Here is a 21,975-nt window from a genome sequence, read left to right on the forward strand (position 1 = left end):
TTTGGTGTTAAATTATTCAATGTTTCAGGAGGATATATACAAATATTTTTTTATTGCAAATGTTTCTCTATGTTCCTCATTCAGTAATTAGATTTGCATTAAAGTGAGTAGACTTACAATTCTGTAAGACACCACATATTTAACAGTGAATCAGCAGCAGTCTTTGTCCCACTGTTATTGTCTGTGAGGATTCTAACCATGTGCCTTGAGTCTGGTGCCGAGTGACACTGGGTGGCACTACCTTTTGTAGGAGCAAAGTCAAAGAGCCATAAAGGGGTGTTTGACGAGAAAGCTCTCTTCTTCCTGCTTCATAGTTATTCAAGGGAAAGCAGCAGCAGCCGGGCTTCCACCAAAGAAACGTATTCCCAGGTAAGAGCTGACATAACCTAAATATCTATGTTTTCAACTGTGTATCCCTCTGTTTCCAAGAAGGTAGCTTATTGCATAATTTATAATATATATATGTTGCTTTTCAATTGCAGTTTTATAATGAGAATGGATGTAAACTAACTAGAAGAGGTGAAATTAAAATGAATTAAGTTGATTGAGACTCTTTGAATGCGCGAAAAGTAATTGAAGTAATAGACCCAATCAGTTCTCTCGCTGTTATTTGTTCTTTTAATTTGACTATAATTGGGCTTAATCTGAATTATGATATTAATGCTGTCATTCTCTTGACAGATTTATTCACGTTTCTACCATGCTGCATGTGAGGAAGGTAAGAATGAGCATCTCTGTGATAAACGTATATATTCATAATTCATGTATCGTGTTCAGATAGTCATCTCAGGCGCTGCTGCTTTACTTTTCAACTTGTTCTCTAAAACCAGGGCGATTTTGTGTGGGTGGACTCTGGTACTGAGGTGCCGATTGGGGCGGAGGTCAAGGTGTCAGACACAGGACAGTTTGAACTGATCGATGATGAAGGAAAGGTAAAAATAAAAACATTTTGCTTGTCGGATCCAGGATAATGAGCGTAAGCCGCCTATATAACGTCAACTCTTTGATAACACACGTACAGGAGCACAAGATCAACAAGAAGACGGAGGGAAGCATCCGACCCATGCACCCCTCCTCTGTGAAGGGTGTGGATGACATGATAAGGCTCGGTGATCTCAACGAGGCCGGGCTCCTCAGGAACCTTCTGGTGCGACACAAGGAAGGCCTCGTCTACGTAGGTTTCAATTGTCTGCATTCCCTCTGAACCACCTAGTTTTATGATGTCCATAACCTGCAGTGAAAATACTTACGTGCCCGTGTCTTCCTGGGCTGTGACTGGGTTTCTTTTTCAGACTTTGCCCTGTCGTTTATCACAGTGCTGTTTGTCTCCATAGAGACGAATGAGCCTCTGTTGAAGCAGAACCTCCCAATGTTTCTGTGTCACCGCATCAAAGCTCAACAGTGTGTGTTCAATTATGAATCAGGCCATGTTGTTATACAGAAATACTTTTGCTGAATGCTGAGTGCAAACATGTAATAAGACTGACATTTCTTTGTTTTTAAAGCAGTATTTAATGCGATGTTAAATCCCCAAAAACCTATTTATAAAATGCATGTTGTGCATTGCTGCCATGACTAACAAGGGGTCATTGGCTTGATGTTGTGCTTACACCATAAGAACTTGTTTATCCTCATGCGCACAAACAAACACTCACACTCAACCACTTGTCAAATGTGCTACTGTGTGATATTAAATGAGCCTCTCTGTCTAAAGACATACACAGGCTCCATTCTGGTTGCTGTCAACCCCTACCAGCTGCTGCCCATCTACACCGCAGAGCACGTGCACATGTACACAGATCGACGGCTGGGTGAACTGCCGCCGCACGTCTTCGCCATCGCAGACAACTGTTTTTTCAACATGCACCGCAACAGAAAGAACCAGTGCTGTGTCATCAGGTCAGACCTTGTCTGCTAACAGGCTGCAGGGATGTTCAGAGCCGGCCTCGGTCATCAGATGATTTTATTTACTTAGTGTCAAATATTTGCTTGACTGGAGCCTTTATTCGTAGGGGGAGAACTCACTGAGAACAGGCTCTCCGATTATATCACTTTATTTACAAGCAATTCACAAGTAGAAGCTAGATAATGAAAGACAACAAAGCCATCAGGGTTGGGGGGGGGGGGGGGGCATTCTTATTTGCTTTCAAAGAGATAGATGACGAGAGTCTCTCAATGTTTAACTGTGAAACTCAATGAGAGAGACAAAGTTGGAGAATATCATGAATAGTTAGAAGATGATTCTATTTGTAGATGCAAAAATGATGTCATCTTAATTGTTGGGATTTCTCAGATCAGCCTTGGTTGGAAAGATTTGTAGGTAGCTTAGTGTGCATTAGGTGCTTATGCTTTGTCATCTGCATACAAGAGATAATACAACAGTATGACTATAAAGTCTTTGATTTTAGTATAAATTATGACTTGGAGAAGACCTAAACTTGAGCCTTGTGGAACTCCTTTGGTAACGTTGAGAAGTTTAGGTTTCACACCATCACATGCCATGACACATTAAGATCTAGTACGTAAGCAGTTTATGAACCAGCGAAAAGCAGTCTAGTCATATTTTGGTTAGATGGTCAGTTTATTATTTAAATAATAAGAAATTCTTATATAAATGATAATAATATGGGAAGTGATAATGATAATAAATAATTATTTTTTCCATCAGTGGAGAGTCAGGAGCAGGGAAAACTGAGAGCACCAAGTTGATGTTGCAGTACCTGGCTGCAGTGAGTGGCCAGCACTCCTGGATTGAGCAGCAGATTCTTGAAGCAAACCCCATCTTGGAAGGTACGAGCAGAACACAGACATGAGTCAGTCTCCATTATCAGCTGAATCCTCCCTCTTGATCCAACATCCATTTCACATTACATTTCATCCATTTTCCTCTTAGCTTTTGGGAATGCCAAAACCGTGCGCAATGATAACTCCAGTCGTTTTGGGAAGTACATCGACATCAACTTCACCAAGGGTGGGGCCATTGAGGGGGCCCGCATTGAGCAGTACCTGCTGGAGAAGTCCAGAGTCTGTCGTCAGGTGGGGAAATCGTTCTGCTGGATATTTACAAGAGCTGTTACGTACTACAAGCCATTTCTCGTCGGAAAGAACACGTGCTTTTATGTGCAGGCACCCGAGGAAAGAAACTACCATATCTTTTACTACATGCTGATGGGCATGTCAACTGAGCAGAAGAAGATTCTCTCCCTTGGGAACGCTGCTGAGTACAACTATCTGACCATGGTACTGCCATTATCTGAAACTGTGACATTTGAATAAGACCCTTTTTTTGTTGATGGATTTTGAAGAGAAATGATTAGAATGCAAATCACAGATTACCGGACTAGATCTTAAAACCACGTGATCCTGTCACCAGGGAAAGTGCACCAGCTGTGAGGGTCGTGATGATGTGAAGGAATACGCCCACTTCCGTTCAGCTCTGAAGATCCTGATGTTCACAGAGAACGACTCCTGGGTGATCTACAAACTTCTGGCTGCCATCCTTCACATGGGCAATGTGGACTTCAAGGGTAAGGACAGCACTTTGGAATGGGATGTGTATGTAGATATTAAATAGCACCACTCACAGGTTTAAATTGATATAAGAATGTATGAGTGATATATATGAATTGTTGCAAACTTTGGAGATATTGAACACTTTTCTTGGAAAATTTCAGCCACCATAGTAAATAACCTGGAGGCCTGTGACATTGTCACATCATCCCATTTTAACATGGCGAGCCAACTTTTGGAGGTATGAATACACGTTTTGTTTTTTTAACATAAAAGTAAATAAAAAGAGCAGTGATGACCTCGTATGTCTGTGTACGTCTCTTTACCTCAGGTGGATCCCAAAGCGCTGGAAAGCTGTCTGACCCAGCGCTCCCTCATGACCACCAAGGAGAGTGTGACCAAACATCTGACCTCTGCCCAGGCTGTGGGTGGCAGGGACGCCTTTGTCAAAGTAACGAAGTCGCACAAATGAATCATTTAATAAAATAAATAAAAGTGCATTTTAACAAATTAAGGCTGTTAGGGTGTATTGCTCAGTTCAAAATAGAAAACAAAACAGTTGGATGGAGGAAATAAGGAGAAAGATCTTAACTTGTTTACCACCAACAATGAGGCCTGATGGTGCCAGAGATGAGACCTTGTTACACATGGGGCTTCTCTTATTCAGCCTAAAGTCCCGATCACTGACGCAGGGATGTTTCAGTGGCGAACCTTTGCCTCCCGTTCACTTCCAGTCAGTGCGATCGAGGAGGCGAATAAAACATTTGCGTCCTCACTTTACTTGTATAAATTATAAACGTGTCAAGTTTCATCACATTGCTGTATTTTGTATTGTCTTCTTAATACAATTCTGCATTCCTATTCCCTTTAATATTTATCCAGGCTCTTTATGGAAGACTCTTCATTTGGGTCGTGGTCAAAATCAACGCTGCCGTATTCAAGTCACCCGAGGACTCTGACGAGGACAGACTGACAATAGGCTTGCTGGACATCTTCGGCTTTGAGAACTTCAAGAAAAACAGGTTAATGATCACAACACTTCTCATGATATTGAAGCTGCTGATTTTATACACAGGACACATTTTGACCCCCCTCCATCTCTCTTTATTCCGGTGCTGTGGGATGTGTCGAACTGTTGTAGCTTTGAGCAGTTGTGCATCAACTTTGCCAACGAGCAGCTGCAGCAGTTTTTCGTCAAGCACGTTTTCAAGCTGGAGCAGGAAGAGTACGCCCGAGAAAACATTGTTTGGAAGCACATTGACTACAGCGACAACCAATGCACCTTGGACATACTGGCCAACAAACCCATGAACATACTGGCTCTTATTGATGAGGAAAGCAACTTCCCCAAGGTCTCTGTCCTCATTGTGCCTTATAATGCTCTGCTGTGACAACGCCAACCAGGTTTGAACTCCTCTGCTTCATTTTCAGGGCACAGATGCCACCATGCTCCAAAAGATGAACCAGTTCCATGGGAAAGGGGAAATCTATATTCCCCCCAAGAACAACTATGAGACCCAGTTTGGGATCCAGCATTTTGCTGGAGTGGTCTACTATGATTCAAACGGTAATTTCAAAGTTATGAAAAGCCTCAAATTGTGTCCGAACATCCTCTGTGATCTAATTGTGTCTTTCTTGTTTTGAGGTTTTCTTGAGAAAAACCGTGACGCCCTCAGCTCAGACCTGATTCAACTGGTGGAAACTTCCACCAACACACTCCTCAAACAGTTGTTTCAGAACGAGCTGTCCGGCGTGATCAAGAGCAGCGCCAACCCAAATATCATGATCACCACACCCAAGAGCAGCCTCCGCGTCAGTGCAGCCTCTAGCCTCAACTATAATCAATGGGAGAGTAAAAATACTATTTTATAATCATTTACACTGTATGACATTTGTGTGTGTGTGTGTGTGTGTGTGTGTGTGTGTGTGTGTGTGTGTGTGTGTGTGTGTGTGTGTGTGTGTGTGAGACAGCAAACAGCTGATAGCAAGAAACGAGTGCCAACTCTCTCCGGCCAGTTCCGTCAGTCTTTGGATTCCCTGATGAAAACGCTGACTGCGTGCCAGCCCTACTTCATACGCTGCATTAAACCCAATGAGTTCAAGAAGCCCATGGTGAGGGAAAGAAGCCGATGCACCCAACCAAAATAAAACTTGTTTACTTTTATACCTGAAAAAAATGAAGGATGAAATTTGGTGTCGCTTCTGTGTCTCAGCTGCTCGACAGAGAGCTGTGCATCCGTCAGCTCCGTTACTCTGGCATGATGGAGACCATCAAGATCCGTAAAGCTGGCTACCCTGTACGCTACAGCTTCGACGAGTTTCTGGATCGATACCGTGTCCTTCTGAAAATGTCAGTCTGTGATCCCAAAACAGTGAGTTAGAGGTTTTAATATGATCATTTCCACCATACAGCGTTTCTCATCTTCTTTTGCTCTGTTTGTATGACAACTGTTTGTTTCATTCTAACAGGAAAGCAAAGAGAAATGCTGTGAAAGCATCTGTGAAAGTGTGCTCACTGGGAACGGCGACTGGAAGACTGGCAAGACAAAGATATTCCTGAAGGTGCAGCCTTTTTATGTCCTACTTGTTGGTCATGCATGGAGGCATGATTATCAAAATACACTGCGTAACTTATTGGATCAACTTTGTAATCCATCCATCTGACTTTATGTATATTGTGTAAAGTTCCCTATTTACTAAGTAATTTCAAATAACGCAATTTCAAAACCTTTATTTTAATTTATTTTTAGTTTACAAATTCAAATAAAAAAACCTAAGCCTCCAATTTTCAAAAAAGTATATTCAACTTAGTCCAATTCTGTACATTATCTACATGGTCCTATCTGCCTAATTCGTACAATATGTTTTGATAGGTATGTGCATTTGTTTGTTCAACAAAACTCTAAAATAGTCCTTCCTACTGTTTTCTCTCAGGACATCCATGACACAATGCTTGAGTTGGAGCGAATGAATGAACTCAACGCCAAAGCTCTTTTGATCCAGAGGGTCCTGAGAGGCTTCAGATACAGGTGTGACACACAAGAATCTTTGAAATGTGCTTTCTGTTGGTGTGATTTGCGACTACATGTCTGTGTGTTTCATGTCTTTTATAGGAGAGAGTTCCTGAGGAAAAAGAGAAGCGCTCTTGTCATTCAAAAATACTGGAGAGGACACCAAGGGAGAAAAGTGTACAAAGTGGTAAGTCACTGTTTAATATATCAGTATTTATCAAAGTGAAAGTTTATGTCTGGCCTGGTAAAAATCCCTCATGAACATCTATTAAATCCAGGTCCAGCTTGGCTTTGCGAGGCTGCAGGCGCAGGTTCGCTCTCGCCAACTCCACTTACAATATAAGAGGAAGCGAGAGGCAGCCATCGTGCTGCAGGCCCGAACCAGAGGATACCTGGCCAGGAAGGAACGGAAGCGAAAGACAGAAGCTGTGATCCTCCTGCAGGCTTACACCAGAGGTGCGCTGGCAAGAAAAGCTCTGAGAAAGATGAAAAGAGACGTAAGTTCAATTTGAAAAGCTATTGAATATTTCTTCTTGTTCACAAAGAAGAGGATCATAGAGGATCATGCTGCTCCTGGTGTTGTCTGGCAGCAATGGCTCCCGAGCCATTTATTTTCTTATTTTCTTATCTACTTTTAGCTTCACCGAGCTCAACCATTAATCATTATTTCAACTATTACTGTTCGCTATTTTAACTATTTCATCAGTTCCCTTTTTAACATGTTTATATGTTATTATATCTATCCACATTATGTTAAATCTCTTTATTTCTTTACTCAATAATTCCAGCCTCTTATTTCACTTGTTTATCCATTAATGGAGGTCATTATTTCAACCTTTACTTTTAGCTTTTGACCTTTGGCTGACTTCTACTTCACCAGTTAATTTTTATTTCATCTGAAATGTCTCACCAACTATAAATTCTATTTTGATGTTATTCTCCTTCTAGACACAAACAAATTAATTTAGTTTTCAATCAAATCATCATTATCTTCAGTCAGGAGGTTATCATTCCACCCTTGTCAGTTTGTTTGTTGTTGAGGAGTTTGAAAGCAGGATTACGCCAAAAAAAACACAACAACCCCAGAACAGATTTCCATGGAACTTGGTGGAAGGATGGCCCCTTCAATTTGGGGATCCAGGACTTTTTTCCACCGTTTTTCTCCATTTTTGGACACGGGGCATTTTCACCATTTTCCAAGGGAATAATTAATGGATCTGGTATATTTAGAGGACTGATATCTTTGATTGTGTGCAATTTGATGCGACTGGATTGAATTCAAGGCGACTGTTGGGCCTTTCTAGTTTCTATTTTTTATAATTATTTTATAACTAAAGAACATTTTTCAGTTTTGCAGTTGTGATTGAATTTAGTTTCCCTCTGTGTTTGATCTTTCAGATGTACCTCTCTGCTAAAGAGAAGGAAGCAGAGCGGCAGATGATTTTGCAGAGACAGAGACACTTGGACGAAGTTCTGAGGCAGAAGAAAGAGATGGAGGAAAAGGCTCAGTCGGATTCCATCACAGATCAGGAGATGGTAGACAGCATCTTTGGATTCCTCCCTGCTATTATCGGAGGACAAGAGGGACAAGCGCCTGTAGGATTTGAGGTTTGAACTAAATGTTCTAACACATTTTTGCACATGTTGTATTCTCTGTGGACAGTCAGTCACTGGATTTGTATCTATTTTCAGAACTTTGAGGGGAAAAGGATGCTCACCGAGGAGATAGATATTGACGACCTCCCCATGGAGGAGGATCCTCCCACTGAAGACTACAATGACCTGAATGAGTACACCTTCTCCAAATTTGCCTCTATGTACTTCCAGGGTGCAGCCACCCACACCCACATCCGCCAGAGGCTTCGGCAGCCCCTGCTCTACCACGAGGATGAAGGAGACGTTCTGGTGCTTTTCTTACACCACTTCAGTTCATTTTTGGTGGATTTGGTATTATTATTTCATTAGATTACAGTGGAATTTCTGTTGTGTTCTCACCAGGCTTCATTGACAGTGTGGTGGATCATTCTGAGGTTCATGGGAGACCTTCCTGAGCCCAAAAAGATCCAGGGAGCCTCCGCACAGGAACGTCTTCTGCCGCAGGACTTGATTTCCAGGAAGGACAGACGTCTCAGCCACATGGTCGGCCTGGACCAGGTAAATATCCTCACAAAGCCAGGGTTATAACACATTTTTAAATATTGCTATTTCAAAATAGATTATAATTTATGTCTTTTCTGTTTGTTTTAGAGGGTGCTAAGAAATAAAAAAGAAGCTAACCCCTCCACAGTCCCAGAGGAGCCAACACCAAACAGAAAGAGCTCCATTTTCGTCGACCTTCTGACAAGAAACCGGAAAGTTTCTGCTGTGCCCAGTGAGACAAACCCAAAGGTATACACCGTACCAGAGAGAAACCCGCACGCAAGGAAGGGGTCCACTTTCACCGACCTACTTTCCAGAAACAGAAAAGCATCCACCGCTCAAGAAAATGTAATCCCAAAATCCACTGCAAATCTCCGGAAACCCTCGATGATCATGGAAGAGGTGAGGAAGCCTCAAGAGAAACTTCACCTCTCATCAGTCCTCTTTTTATTTTATGGATTACAATTGAATGTTTTTTTTCCTTACAGTCAGAAGATCTGACCGAAGTGTCCAAGCCTCCCACACTGCAGACGGTGAGGGAGGACAGTGATGTCATTATCGGAGAAGGACCCACCCTGGACCGGCCGCTGACCTCACTAGAAAAACTCCACATTATTGTGGGATATGCTATTGTCAGACGTGACCTCAGGTTGAAGAAGCTCCATTGAAACACCATATACGTCAAAGTATCGTTGTAAATATTCCATAGTAATACAATATTTGTCGTGTTGTCTGTCCAGGGATGAGATTTACTGTCAGATCTGCAAGCAGCTTCAGGATAACAACAATCGCAACAGCTACTTCCGTGGTTGGATCCTTTTGTCCCTCTGTCTGGGCATTTTCCCTCCAAGTGAGCGTTTTATAAGGGTAAGTACGACGTTAGTATTTGCTACGTCAATCTCATTAACAGTGTACCGCATGCTGTGATGTGTCGCTTTTTCCTTTTTATCTCTCGTCTTGGCAGTACTTGCAAAGTTTCATCTGTTCCGCTCCCGAAGGCTACGCTTCCTACTGTGCTGAAAGGCTGCGGCGCACAGTAATGAATGGAGTGCGAGGGGAGCCCCCGGCCTGGCTGGAGCTGCAGGTACTGAGGCTCACACACTGTTCTTGCAAATATTTAAAGGATCAGTTCACACAAATAAAAGAAAGGCCATATTTTCTCAAATGGTATGACGCCAGTCAAATAGCCGTAGTATAAATAGTCATTTCTCTGTACTATGACAGGCCACCAAGACAAAGAGGCCCATGGTCGTGTCTGTGAAGCTGATGGATGGACGTTCAATCAATGTGCCTGTTGACTCAGCATCTACCTCCAAAGAGATCTGCCAAGTCCTCTCCAACAAAGTCAAACTCAAAGACACCTTCGGCTTTTCTCTCTACGTGGCTCTGTATGAAAAGGTATGCAGCTACATCTAAGTTTCTGTTGTATGATGAGTGGATGAAGCTGCTTTGTTTAGAACAGTCACATTCAAATTCTTTTCCTTTTGAGATGAGGAAACTCATTGTGCACTCTGCAGGCACGGCGCCAGACTTTCAAAAGAGTCTATCAGCCACACAGTCCGAGTAGCTATAGAAGACCCCACATATAAAACATCCTATATATGTGAAATATATATATTTACTTTTTAAACCTTACCTTCAGACAGAGCCAGGCTAGCTGTTTCCACCTTTTTGACTCTTTATGATGAGCAATACAAAAATTTCTGCACTCCCACTCGCTCCCATTGGCCACCTCATCAAAGTTACACCACCAAACCACATGAAAGTGCACTGCCAGACAACTGCTAGAAGCTGAGTATCGTCTCTGCTGCAGTGCTGTTTGTCTCTCCAACTCAAGACAGAGTGAGAGCACAGGCAGGTCGGTTACTGAATGAAATGATTGGTCGTAGGTTTTGACAGTCCTCCGAGGACCACACTGGCTTTTATCCTTTTTCTTCAGAGGACCATTTATTGATGGTTATCGGAATGTGAAGAGGATTTCATCAAATAAGATAAAAAGTGTGTCAGATTTACCAACCCTAAGTTACATATTAATTTTGACCTATTTTATTTTGTCATTTTTTTCTATCTGATAGCTGTAGTAGAGACAGCAGAGGGGTATAACAGGCAAGAAAGGATATGTTACATTGATTGGTCTTTAAAGACGTAAATTAAGCTTTTCAAATACGCAATTTGTATAATGTATAGCAAGATTTTAATGTCGGTTGCATTTTTCTTTTTACTACTCATCACCTTACAAAATAGGCAGATAGAAAATAATGTGCTTCATTGTGACATGAAATTAGATGTTGAAGTTTGTACACCCAGAGCAAACTGTGGAAACTGAAATGGTAGAGCGACGGTTGATGGTTTATCTAGGTATCAGTTGTCAAAATGTTGACCTGTCTCTTAGGTGTGGGCTCTGGGTGGCGGCCGAGAGCATGTGATGGATGCAATCTCCCAGTGTGAGCAGGAAGTTAAGCGGAGAGGAGGACAGGAGCAGCACGCTCCCTGGCGACTCTTCTTCCGCAAGGAGATCTTCAGCCCCTGGCACGACAGTAAAGAGGACCAGATCAGCACAGAGCTCACCTATAAGCAGATCATCCATGGTCTGAAGTTTGGAGAGTACCAGAGTGAAAAGGTTATGTTATGTCGATGGCTATGAGAATCCTGCAACATTCCTGCCGCAGACATGAATAAATCAAACACATTTTCTCCCCACATTTTACCCTACACGCAGGAAGACGATTATGTCCAGCTCGTTGCAAAACATCTGTACATCCAACACGGCTCAGAGAGCTCTCCAGAAAATGTGAAACAAGCTGTTCAGGACAGCATCAACACCTCCCTGCTGGAGGCCAAGTCAGAGGCCAAGTGGGTGCAGATGGTCAGCACCGCTCATGCTGAGGTTAGTCCCATCACATATGAGTCCAAAGAGAATGAACTCATCGTTATACATGATTACAAAACAGAAAGCCTCAACAAGGTCTTGAGTAGATTCTGTCTGTTTTTATTCAACCACACAAGGCTCTGTATCTGAGTTCAAAACAAAAGAAAGACTCAGTGAAGGCAGAGATGGTCGACTACGCCCGGAAGAAGTGGCCCATGTTCTTCTCCAGGTTCTTTGAAGTTGTCAAACTGTCAGGTGGGTTTCTGTTACTGCAGCTTTTCTTTTGTCGTGTATGTTAACAATGTATAGTTGTCCTTTCCTTAATCGAATCTCACACAGAATGGTTATTTTGACAGTAAATAAGGCTGTTAACATGAGTAATATGAAAAGAAAACATGACTGGCTTGCAGAAATACAGTAGTAAATAGAGGTGAATTGATTTGATGCCTTTTCACTTAGACAAAGACCCACATAGATTTCAAGACATCAAGAAAATAACAAATAGAGTGTGAATCAAAACATTTTTTAGTTGCAGTCCTAAAGAGCAAGGTCCTTTCTTGTGGTTTGATGATAAGGCCTCATTAGTGTACACGTCAATGCTAAACTCTGATCAGGAACATACTGTATCTCTTATCTCCTAATTTATCTCCATTGCTTATGTCTGTGGCTGTATCAAGGTCCTGCACTGCCAAAGAGCAAGTTCATAGTGGCCATAAACTGGACTGGTATCACTTTCCTGGATGAGAAAGAGAGGAGGCTGCTGGAGCTCTCCTTCCCTGAAGTGACTGGAGTCAATTCTACAAGGTAGAGACAGCTGTTATTGCTTCAGGCAGAAGCATTGTATCGTTGTATTTTATAGTAGTGTAGTTGGAAGCTAAAGCAAATAACATATGATGACAACGAGACACAACTGTTTGTTAACACAAGTGTTGGTTCTTAAAGAGTGTAGATGCTGCTATAGCATCACTTGTATTAGAACTGAAGAGTATTTCTTCATTGGAGGAAGAGCAAAGATCAGAAATGAGGGCTTTTCAAGGTGGAAAAGGTGTTCTGTCTTCTCTTGACCTTCATTGTTAGTAATTACCACAAGTCTGAGAATTTATATATCAGATGGCAATTCTTTCTGACCTGTCTTACAGTTCCTTACAGAAGTTCACAAAAGAAATAGAAACAATGTATTAACATTAGAAGAAAGGCTTATTTTAATGTGTGTCTGTTGCAAAAGTTGTGTTAACTTTTTTCACTTCAACAATAAAGAAATATGTAATTTGCCCCGTGGTGCCGAAAGCTACAAATACAACATTACATATCAGTAACTACATTGTAGTGCTGTTACTATTAGAGCCGAATGATATGGAGATTTGGAGGCAGATATCGATATAGTGAGTAAAAAAATCCCAATAACGATATATCGGCCAACTATAACAAACTTACTGTACTTAAAAAGAAAACCAAATCTATACCAAATATATATCCCAAAAAACAACATAAATGCACATCTTTTCTGCATTGTTCATGCTGTAAAATAAAGTTTTAATATCAACGTATATATCAGCAAACTGATATGGATATGTCTAAAAGGCTCATATCGCCTGATATTATTGGCCATCCCATATTTCGACTGGTCTCTAGATATTACACTCATTGTGCTTTAATCCTTTGTTTCTGATTTTTGCTGTGATTACTCAGGGAGGGTAAAGCATCTGGCCAGTCCGTGTGTCTGCTGACACTGAAAGGAGACTTCACTCTGAGCGGATCTGCAGCTGAGGACATGACCGAGCTGGTAACCATGTTCCTCAGCGGCCTGACAGAGCGATCTCAGTACGCTGTGGCCCTGAAGGAAGTCGACAGACAAGGTCAGAGAGTGCAGGAGCCGTTGATTATGAGAGAATACAGAAGCACACACATACAAACCTGTGTCTGAAATATGACCAACCTGGGAGGTGAGGTTTGTTGGAGCATCAACTGGTGTGCGGATATTTCCCATCAGCAGTTGATCCCACCTCACTGGTTACCCTGATGAATTGCTGACTGGCTGATTTCTTATATTGCTCTCCAGATGACCCCACATTCCTCAGCTTTAAGAAAGGAGACCTCATCCTGATAATCAAAGATGATGAGTATTCCCAGCAGCGTGGCTGGATAAAGGGACAAATTGAGAAGACAAAAAAAACAGGAGCCGTCCCCACTGAGGCCATCTTAATCCTACCAACGCTCAGCAAACCCACCAGTGAGGTCATGGTACGGAGATGTCAATGACACATCCTTCTCAGATGAGTTATTGTGCGTCAGTGCTGTATAGTGTATTACATGTGGTGCTTTATTTCAGAGCCTCCTCAGTCTGTCCCCTAACCAGAGGAAGGACATCATACAGACAAACAGTAAAGGAACAGGAACATTGGAGAGAGTGGCTCCTGCTACACTGAAGGAATTCTCCCTCGAGCACTTCAGGTATCTGGAAATACCCACTACCTAACTACACATTGACAATAAAATGTTGACTTAACTATACTGACTGCAGCAATCTGTGTGTTGTTTCCTTCATCCTGCAGAAAGCCCACTAAGGATGTTAACCGCCAGGTGATCTCCAGGAATGCTGCTCCTGAGAGGCTGTGGGCAAACTCCAGAGAGCCAATCAGACAGCCCCTCCTCATGAAACTGGTGGGCAACCCGGAGCTGAGCCACAAAGCCTGTCTGGCTTTCACTGATATCCTCTACATAGCACAATGACACTAAACAGTACTATTTCTCAATATGTTTTATACCAGTGCAAAGTTTTGGCAGGAGTTCAAACCATCAATTTCCTGTTTAGCCATTTTCAGCATTTAGTTTCAATAGATTTGATATTTATCAGGAAATGTGTTGAAATGGGCCTGAAGTTGAGTGATCGTTCCAGTGGGGGCCCAGCATCAATGTTAAAGTATGTTTTTACCTGCATTTGTTACCAGGCTGTGTTATAAATCTACTGAGCCCTCAGAGAGGTGACCGCATTCTTGAACGTTTGAAATGACCTTGAATCCTTGCCTAACCCAAGCAAAGAGCAGATACTCGGCTGCTTAGTCAGGCCTCACAAAGAATCTACGTTAGTGCTGTGGTTCAGGAGATAGAACAAAAAGTACAGGTGCAGGGGAGTCTGCAGGGTCATCAGGCGGACCAATTACCTCTGTCTGGTTTAACTGTGTGTTCCAGAACAAACTTACTCTTTGTGTGCACCGATGACTGTAGCCTATATAATGATAGACAATGCATCTCCACTTCCTCCTCCAACTATCCAGTAATGAAGCTAAAATATCCTGGGTATAAATGGCACCATCTACAGCATTTGGAGCTCCAGTCTGTGCAGTAGCGGGCATGGTAGCAAGCTCCTGCCGAAACACGTGCTTGACTAACCACGATCTAGTGTCAGCTGTCTACCATGATCTATTTGGTAGCATCAAATACCAAACTTATCGGAAATACCATACATCAGTGTGATAAGAACTTCAGTTTGGTCACTGTTCCATCAGCTAACATGGAGGAGGTGAGATTTATGACACTATATCGCCACCAGATCAAGTTGTCCGTCTTTATATACAGACTATGGTCTACACACATACACTCACCACAGCCCTCTGCAGCACGCCATCGCTCTGTGGTTGACCTAAGTCTTTGACACGTGACACCAGTATAACCGAAAGGCCACCGCAAACACATTATAGCCAACACGACCATGAACTTATTAAAGATATAGGCTATGACATGGCTAAATACACTAATTAATATAGCCTAGCTAAGCAAACTAATGTGCTTCACCGGCAGCCGACAACCTAAACCACCCAACTAACCAAACCATCATCCTCAGCTGTCTTTCTCCTGCAAGCAACAATATATCGACAGCATCACCAGCCAACCACATCAGCCTTAGCCTTTACTTTGTTTAAGTCTATGAGACCAGGATGCTTGTTCCTCCTTGACCGTTGTGTACCGATCCTGAAATATATGGGAGATTACCCGACCAAGCAGTTGGTCAGTCCTCTCGAGCTCACCGACCAGATCTTTGGCCCAGCCACTCAAAGTGAGGTGCTCAGGGACGAGATCTACTGCCAGATAATGAAGCAGATGACCACCAATAACAACCGGTACGTGTCTCAGGTTCACAACTGTCCTAGACAAAAGTAAAAAGGTTCTTTGTATATTCATTCAAATGCCGGGTCAGATTAAACAAGACATTTGAAGATGCCTAGTTGGAATCAGCAAAACTACCACAACTGCTTTTTTTCACTGTCTTAAAATATTTGAAAGGTATCAGATAAGAAAATAGAAAATATCTGACGGATTAACTGATAATGGGAAATATTGCTAGTTGCAGCACAAGCAAGACATTAAGCCAAGTCCAAACATGAAAAACTGTTTATCTCATGTGTTTTTCTTTGTTTAGACAATAAGAAGTACAAACTCATTCCATTCAACAATGAAATGAAACCAACCTCCATTTCATCTAATGCTTAATTTTGTCTTACGTGTCTTTTTTTTACATGTCACCCAGTTCCAGTGTGGAGCACGGCTGGCAGCTGCTGTGGCTCTGCTGTGGCCTGTTTCCTCCCAGCCAGTCTCTTCTGAAGCACACTCGGCGCCTTCTGGAGTCACGCCGCAGAGAGCCACTGGCCTCCGACTGTCTTCAGCGGCTGCAGAGCTCACTGAGGTTAGACCAACATACTGTGTTATACAACCCAGCTCTGTGTTTCTATGTGTTTCAACAAGTGCGCCCTGAAAAGTGTGTGTGAAGAAAGCTTCTCCCTTATTTTTATAATAACAATTAAAGGGAGTGTGCAAAGAGCAGCAGGAAAAGGGAGATTGTGTTTTTCACCCCTGTCCATTTGTTTGGTGGCTTTGTTTGTTTGTTTGTTTGTTCGTAAGCACTTTCATTGTGAGATAGGGCTTATTTCAACATTTTCCTTGACCTCTCAGAGATTAATTAATGGATCTTAATGAACAGATTAGGCATATATAGGGGAGGGATATTTATGGGCGTGTGCAATTTGGTGCAGTGAATGTAAATGTTTCATAAGGGAACTGTTTGGCCGTGGTGGAGGTATGTGCTTTACTAATCGACATCACTCAATCAAAACAAATCATTCAAATAGGATTTCAAATCATTGGCCCAAGGATGGTCGTGCAAAGTGTTCTACTTAAATATCTTTTTTGTGAGTCACTGATCAGACATCTTCACTGGTCTATTCCTAAGCCCAAGCATTTGATATTTGTGTCTGATGATTGATGATAAAGTCTAGACAAATATGTGACTGGGCAGTTGCTGTCATTGTGTAGGATGGAGCCCAGGAAGCTTCCACCACACCAGGTGGAGGTAGACGCCATCCAACAGAACAGCACCCAGATCTTCCACAAAATCCACTTCCCCAATGACACAGAAGAGGTACGAACAGGGACTTGGATACATTTGAATACAATTTGAATAAAATAAATGTACGAATTTTAATTTACATATGACATCTTCACTTGATTTGTGTCTTCTTTGTGTTGTCTCAGATATTCGAGGTTTCAACCAACACCAGGATCAGGGATCTAATTCAAAACATAACCAGCAAGCTCAATCTGGCCTTGTCAGACGGATTCAGTATATTTGTCAAAACACATGACAAGGTGCACTTGACATGTTTCAACCTTACACATCCTATTTCATTGTAGAGTTAATTTATTGTTTAAATTTGTATTTTCTTCCATGGCTTTCCAGCACACTGGTTTTACAAAGGTGTCTTTATTTCAGGTCCTCAGCTTGAATGATGCAGACTACTTCTTTGATAGTTTGAGGCAAATCACTGACTGGTCCAAAAAAGTCAAGAGGCTCAAGGACGGTAATAAAAAGTCATGTGAACTGTGTGACAGTTGGATATCTGATGGTTCTCCGTAACAACCTTTTGTGTATGTGTTCTGTAGGTGGGCCAGTCAACATATCCTACATTGTGTTTTTCATGAGGAAGTTGTGGTTCAATGTGATCCCTGGCAGAGACGCAGAGGGAGATCTTATCTTCCATTTCCCTCAGGTGCATTTGAATGCTGTAGCTCACACACCATCATATTTCCAGGCTGATTTGTTTTTCCATATAATATGAAAGCCAAATCTGTCTGTGAACCCAATGCTCCCTGATGAGATACAGCAATACGGAGACAGGGATCTATAAACAGGCTGTAAACTGTAAAAGTTTTCCCACTGACGAACTTGATAAATGAACAAGTAGAAAACCTGGTTTAATGGTCAAACTTGGCCCCTAATCCCTCAAGAATCCCTGAAATTAAATGCTTTGAAATGTCTTTCTATCTTGTAGGAGCTACCCAAATACCTGAGAGGCTATCATGTCTGCACCAAAGATGAAATGATCACCATTGCAGCTTTGCTCTTCAGGATAAAGGTCAACAATGACAAGAGCCAGATTGTCATGATTCCCAAGGTGCTGAAGGAGCTTGTGCCTGCTGACCAACTGAAGGCCATGTCTGAAAATGAGTGGAAGAAGGTATGATGAGCTTTCTTTTCATCAATTTCTTCTGCTTAATTTATTGGATGCCTTTAAGGGGGCCATATGTGAGTATTTCAGCTTAAAACACGTTAATATTAAGTGAGATTATCCCCACAATGTGAAGAAATTACAATTTTGTCAGAATCTGGTACACATATATTGAATTTAGCATGCTAATTACCTAGACTGGGCATTTCTCGTCTTGTTTTACTACTTTGTACAAAAGGTGACGGCCATTGTAGCAGCCAGTCTACTCTCAGTTCAACATGAGAGGATGAAGAAGTAACAGCCCGTCCACGTTCTTTGCCTTTGCATCATGTCCTTGCTCGTTTTTGGGGTAAAAATCGATCTGATTTGACTTGCGTTAAATACAAATTCTGAGGTCTTGAGAAAAACATATTTATTTTGAGATATTAAGAGCAAAAGTCTGATAAGTCAAGCAAACAATTATAAATTAATTATGTTGTTGCTGATCATCATTGTCATTCATGAAATAATTAAAGAAGTAGAGGTTGTATCCTAAAAATGTTTCAACAAACCAGGGGAACAGCCAGGTTGCTGCAGCCAGTGCTGGTGAGCTAATGTTAGCTCATAGCTAACCTACAAGATAACCTAGCCTAATAGGCTAACATTAAATTTGTCTCCTTTTTTGTGTTTTCTCTTCACAACCCTTTCAAGGCATCAATATTCAATATTCACTATTACAGTATTTGATTTTAAGCCAAAAGGGTTTCAAAAGGGGGCGCGGTTGTTCTGGTGACATGAAAGTGACGTATGCTTGCTCTCATCTATGAACCTGTGTTGCTGCCGTTCTCTCTCTGCGACATTCCTCTCCTTTGCGTTCCTCTCCTGGACGTAGCTCGTCCTCAGCTGCCCAAAGGTGAACATTTATTTAAGCGCACGTTAACTCAAAGTCAGGATGAGGACTGAAACATATGCAACAACTTCTTATGTGTGTAAAGAAATGTTATCAGTTAGCAAGTTGTGAAGCACCGTGGGATCATGGGAGTTTTTGTCTTCACCACCATTTCCTGTTTCGTAATCATCTTGGGTCACTTGGTTCCCCTGTGCATTTGCACCTTACTGGGTGACAGAGCACACAGCAAACGGCAATAAATAATTGCGATTCATTATGAATGACCAATGCAAATGGTGGAAGGAATGAAGAGCGTTGTTTTTCCTTTCTAATGCAATTAAAAGGCGACCAAGCTGAAAAATCCTGTTACCTTGAATAACGTAAGGGATTTCTCTGTGTTATGATAACTGTTGGAAATATTTTGGTTAATGTAAGTACACAAGTCAACAAAATATATAACATAGGTCTGATCATTTTTAGACATCTTAATGAAGAATTGATACATATTATATCTTTAAGTTGAACTTATACTCTTTTTTACTCTTATTTCTCTTTTTTAATCCCTTTAAAACAGTCATTCAAGCTTTCCTTATCTCGTATTTGTTCTGCCGGTGAATTTTGAGCAGGATTTAAGTTGCCACTTTGCTTTAATCAAAGGTCAAACAGTATCAGAAATTCTGTTCCTCATTCTTTGGAAAAGTCAGAACCAGTGACCTTTTTTCAACACAACTATTTAAATTGCAATCGCTTGGATGTCTTGAGGGAGAGATAATTTTAGATACACACACAATAAATGTCAGTATGATGAAGATTTAATATTCGTGCAAAGCAATAAGAAAGACTATTACCAGAATTATCCTTTAAATAGCCCGTGTGAACATAATAACCTTTATGCCGTTCCTGTGATTTCCAGCTCACTGAGAAATGGCCTGAGGGCTGAGGGGGTGTAAGCAAATCATTAAACTGATTAGAAGCAGAGCAAACACTTTTACCAAACAAGAGTTTTAGGTCCTTCTGTGATATTTGCATTTTCTACATTTTCAGAGTATTGTTGCTCACTATAACAAACACGCTAGTATGACTGTTGAAGAAGCCAGGGTGGCATTTCTCAAAGCAGTTTGCCGCTGGCCGACGTTCGGCTGTGCATTTTTTGAAGTCAAGGTAAGAGCTGCAGTGAATGCAGCACATGCTTTATCTTGTTATCTACAGTCCATTTGGTTTATTTGTCTGAAACTTAAAGCCTCTGTCATCATGGTACGCTAATTGCATATATATATATATATACACAGCGATTGGTTTAAGTTACAGAGAAGGAACATTTTCTTATTTGCTTTTCTAATTCTCTTTTCAGCAAACATCAGAGCCAAACTTCCCAGATATTGTGCGAATTGCCATCAGCAAGCAAGGACTTACAATCATCCACCCTAAAACCAAGGTTAAAAAAATCAAGCGAAGATAGTCTCAGTATTCCACTTAACTTGTCATTTCTCACCATTAACTATTCTTTTATTTTGTTAAGGATGTTTTGGCAAATCACCCATTCAACCACATAGCTAACTGGTGCAGTGGAAGCACCTACTTCCACATGACTATTGGCAATTTGGTCAAGGGAAGCAAGTTCCTGTGTGAAACGTCTCTGGTAAGATCTGTCATGTGGACATGTGGTAAACTTGACCCAAGTTAGGGTTAAGTTAAATTAATTACATCTTTGTCTTGTTTCCAAAGGGTTACAAGATGGATGATCTTATAACCTCCTACGTCAACATGTACCTCAGAGAGAGGAAGGCAGGGCAAACCAGGAACCAGCGCTTCAACATTTGAGTCAGCAGCATGAGTGTGATGCAACTCTGTAACTGTAGATGAGAAGCACCACACATGTAGTTCAAACACACACATAATGAGGCAGAGCAGTTTTGTTTTGAAAGTGCAATCAGCTTTGTGTTTCTGCTCTGTGAGAAAAGAAGACATTGATCTATTATATAAAACAAAGTGGCTGTAGATTTCTCACTTTTTATTTAAAGCTAAAGTTTCTTTATAATATGCTCTGTACAAGTAAAATAATCTGAAGCTAAGACGTCTTATTGAAGGCAATACTGTGTACACATTTTCTAATGAGCTTCTGCAACATGGAGATAACCAAGTGTTTCATGCCGTTTCACAGACCAAACAATATTTGCATTATCTTAAGTAATTACAACCTAGATTTAATAAATGTAGGTTTTCTTCATGTATATTTCCACCTTAAAGTCCATTAATCTAATAAAATATGCACACCTCTGTATGCTTGGAGACTCTTTTGCATTCTCTGATTAACTGACTGTATGTTGTATTTAGACTCTGGTAGAAAAGCCCAATGTCTTTTCTCATTTCATCTGGAAAATCCTATTTTCATCCAAACCTGGTCAACATAAATTTCACAAATATGTTTAAGATGTTTATGTGCAGGTTAGAACATAGAAGGTTCCATGTTCCCCAGTTCATCCAGGGGTCTTTCAGTGTGGAGTTTACATGTTCTCCCTGTTTCTGTGTGGGTTTCCTCCCGGTACTTCCTCTTCCTCCCACAGAGAAAGACATGCATCTTAGGTTAATTGACAACTCTAAATTACCCGTAGGTGTGAGTTTGAGTGTGAATGGTTGTTTGTGTCTGTTTATGACACACTGGCAGCCAGGGGTGTACCCCGCCTCTTGACCTATGTCAGCTGGGATTGGCTCCAGCTCTCCTGCGACCATTAAAGCATTTCAGTCAGACAACTCACATTCAAAGGTTTATTGCAGCAGTAGAACATGTTAGTGTTTGGCGTCTAGGCTCCGATTTAATCACTCCCCCAGATATGATTACATAGTTATGATGGGAGTGATGAGCAGATGTGTATAACCCCCCCGTCGGAGCCTACAGGTGGATAATGGGGTGATGGAAGGGCTGAAGCAACTGACGCAGCATCAGGGGCAAGCAAAGGGAGGGACATTTTCTTAGCTTAAATAGATCTTTTGTAAACAATTATATATAAAATTTCGATTTCTTAACAATTTATTAAGAAATCATCATATACATTTATAGATATTGCTTTAAACTGTAAA

At 41.4% G+C, this 21,975-nt stretch overlaps 1 protein-coding gene across 1 annotated transcript; it reads left to right on the forward strand.

Annotated features, from left to right (window-relative positions):
• Positions 1–298: 298 nt before the first annotated feature.
• On the forward strand, positions 299–21,161 carry LOC117760185 (unconventional myosin-VIIa). The gene is made up of 48 exons (XM_034583012.1): positions 299–369; positions 682–718; positions 831–932; positions 1,022–1,174; positions 1,715–1,899; positions 2,669–2,790; positions 2,894–3,036; positions 3,127–3,240; positions 3,374–3,527; positions 3,675–3,751; positions 3,842–3,961; positions 4,393–4,532; positions 4,652–4,862; positions 4,942–5,077; positions 5,156–5,322; positions 5,482–5,622; positions 5,724–5,882; positions 5,980–6,072; positions 6,445–6,539; positions 6,624–6,708; positions 6,800–7,018; positions 7,920–8,129; positions 8,214–8,426; positions 8,520–8,675; positions 8,769–9,062; positions 9,149–9,309; positions 9,401–9,527; positions 9,625–9,744; positions 9,885–10,058; positions 11,053–11,280; positions 11,380–11,547; positions 11,667–11,784; positions 12,207–12,333; positions 13,219–13,385; positions 13,589–13,770; positions 13,859–13,980; positions 14,082–14,236; positions 15,494–15,647; positions 16,055–16,210; positions 16,837–16,942; positions 17,056–17,169; positions 17,294–17,381; positions 17,464–17,570; positions 17,853–18,038; positions 19,942–20,058; positions 20,249–20,332; positions 20,417–20,536; positions 20,623–21,161. Exons 2-48 carry the CDS (start codon positions 701–703, stop codon positions 20,716–20,718), a joined length of 6,684 nt encoding a protein of 2,227 aa, XP_034438903.1. The 5' UTR covers positions 299–369; positions 682–700; the 3' UTR covers positions 20,719–21,161.
• Positions 21,162–21,975: the final 814 nt, after the last annotated feature.

This window comes from Hippoglossus hippoglossus, chromosome 4 (genome assembly GCF_009819705.1).
Source record: "Hippoglossus hippoglossus isolate fHipHip1 chromosome 4, fHipHip1.pri, whole genome shotgun sequence".
Taxonomy (NCBI): domain Eukaryota; kingdom Metazoa; phylum Chordata; class Actinopteri; order Pleuronectiformes; family Pleuronectidae; genus Hippoglossus; species Hippoglossus hippoglossus.

Bases quoted from the DNA above. Each gene is read 5' to 3' on its own strand.
- LOC117760185 (XM_034583012.1), top strand. The intron at 13,386-13,588 runs GTCAGAGAGTGC...ATTGCTCTCCAG, and splicing joins GAAGGAAGTCGACAGACAAG to ATGACCCCACATTCCTCAGC. The intron at 15,648-16,054 runs GTACGTGTCTCA...CATGTCACCCAG, and splicing joins ATGACCACCAATAACAACCG to TTCCAGTGTGGAGCACGGCT.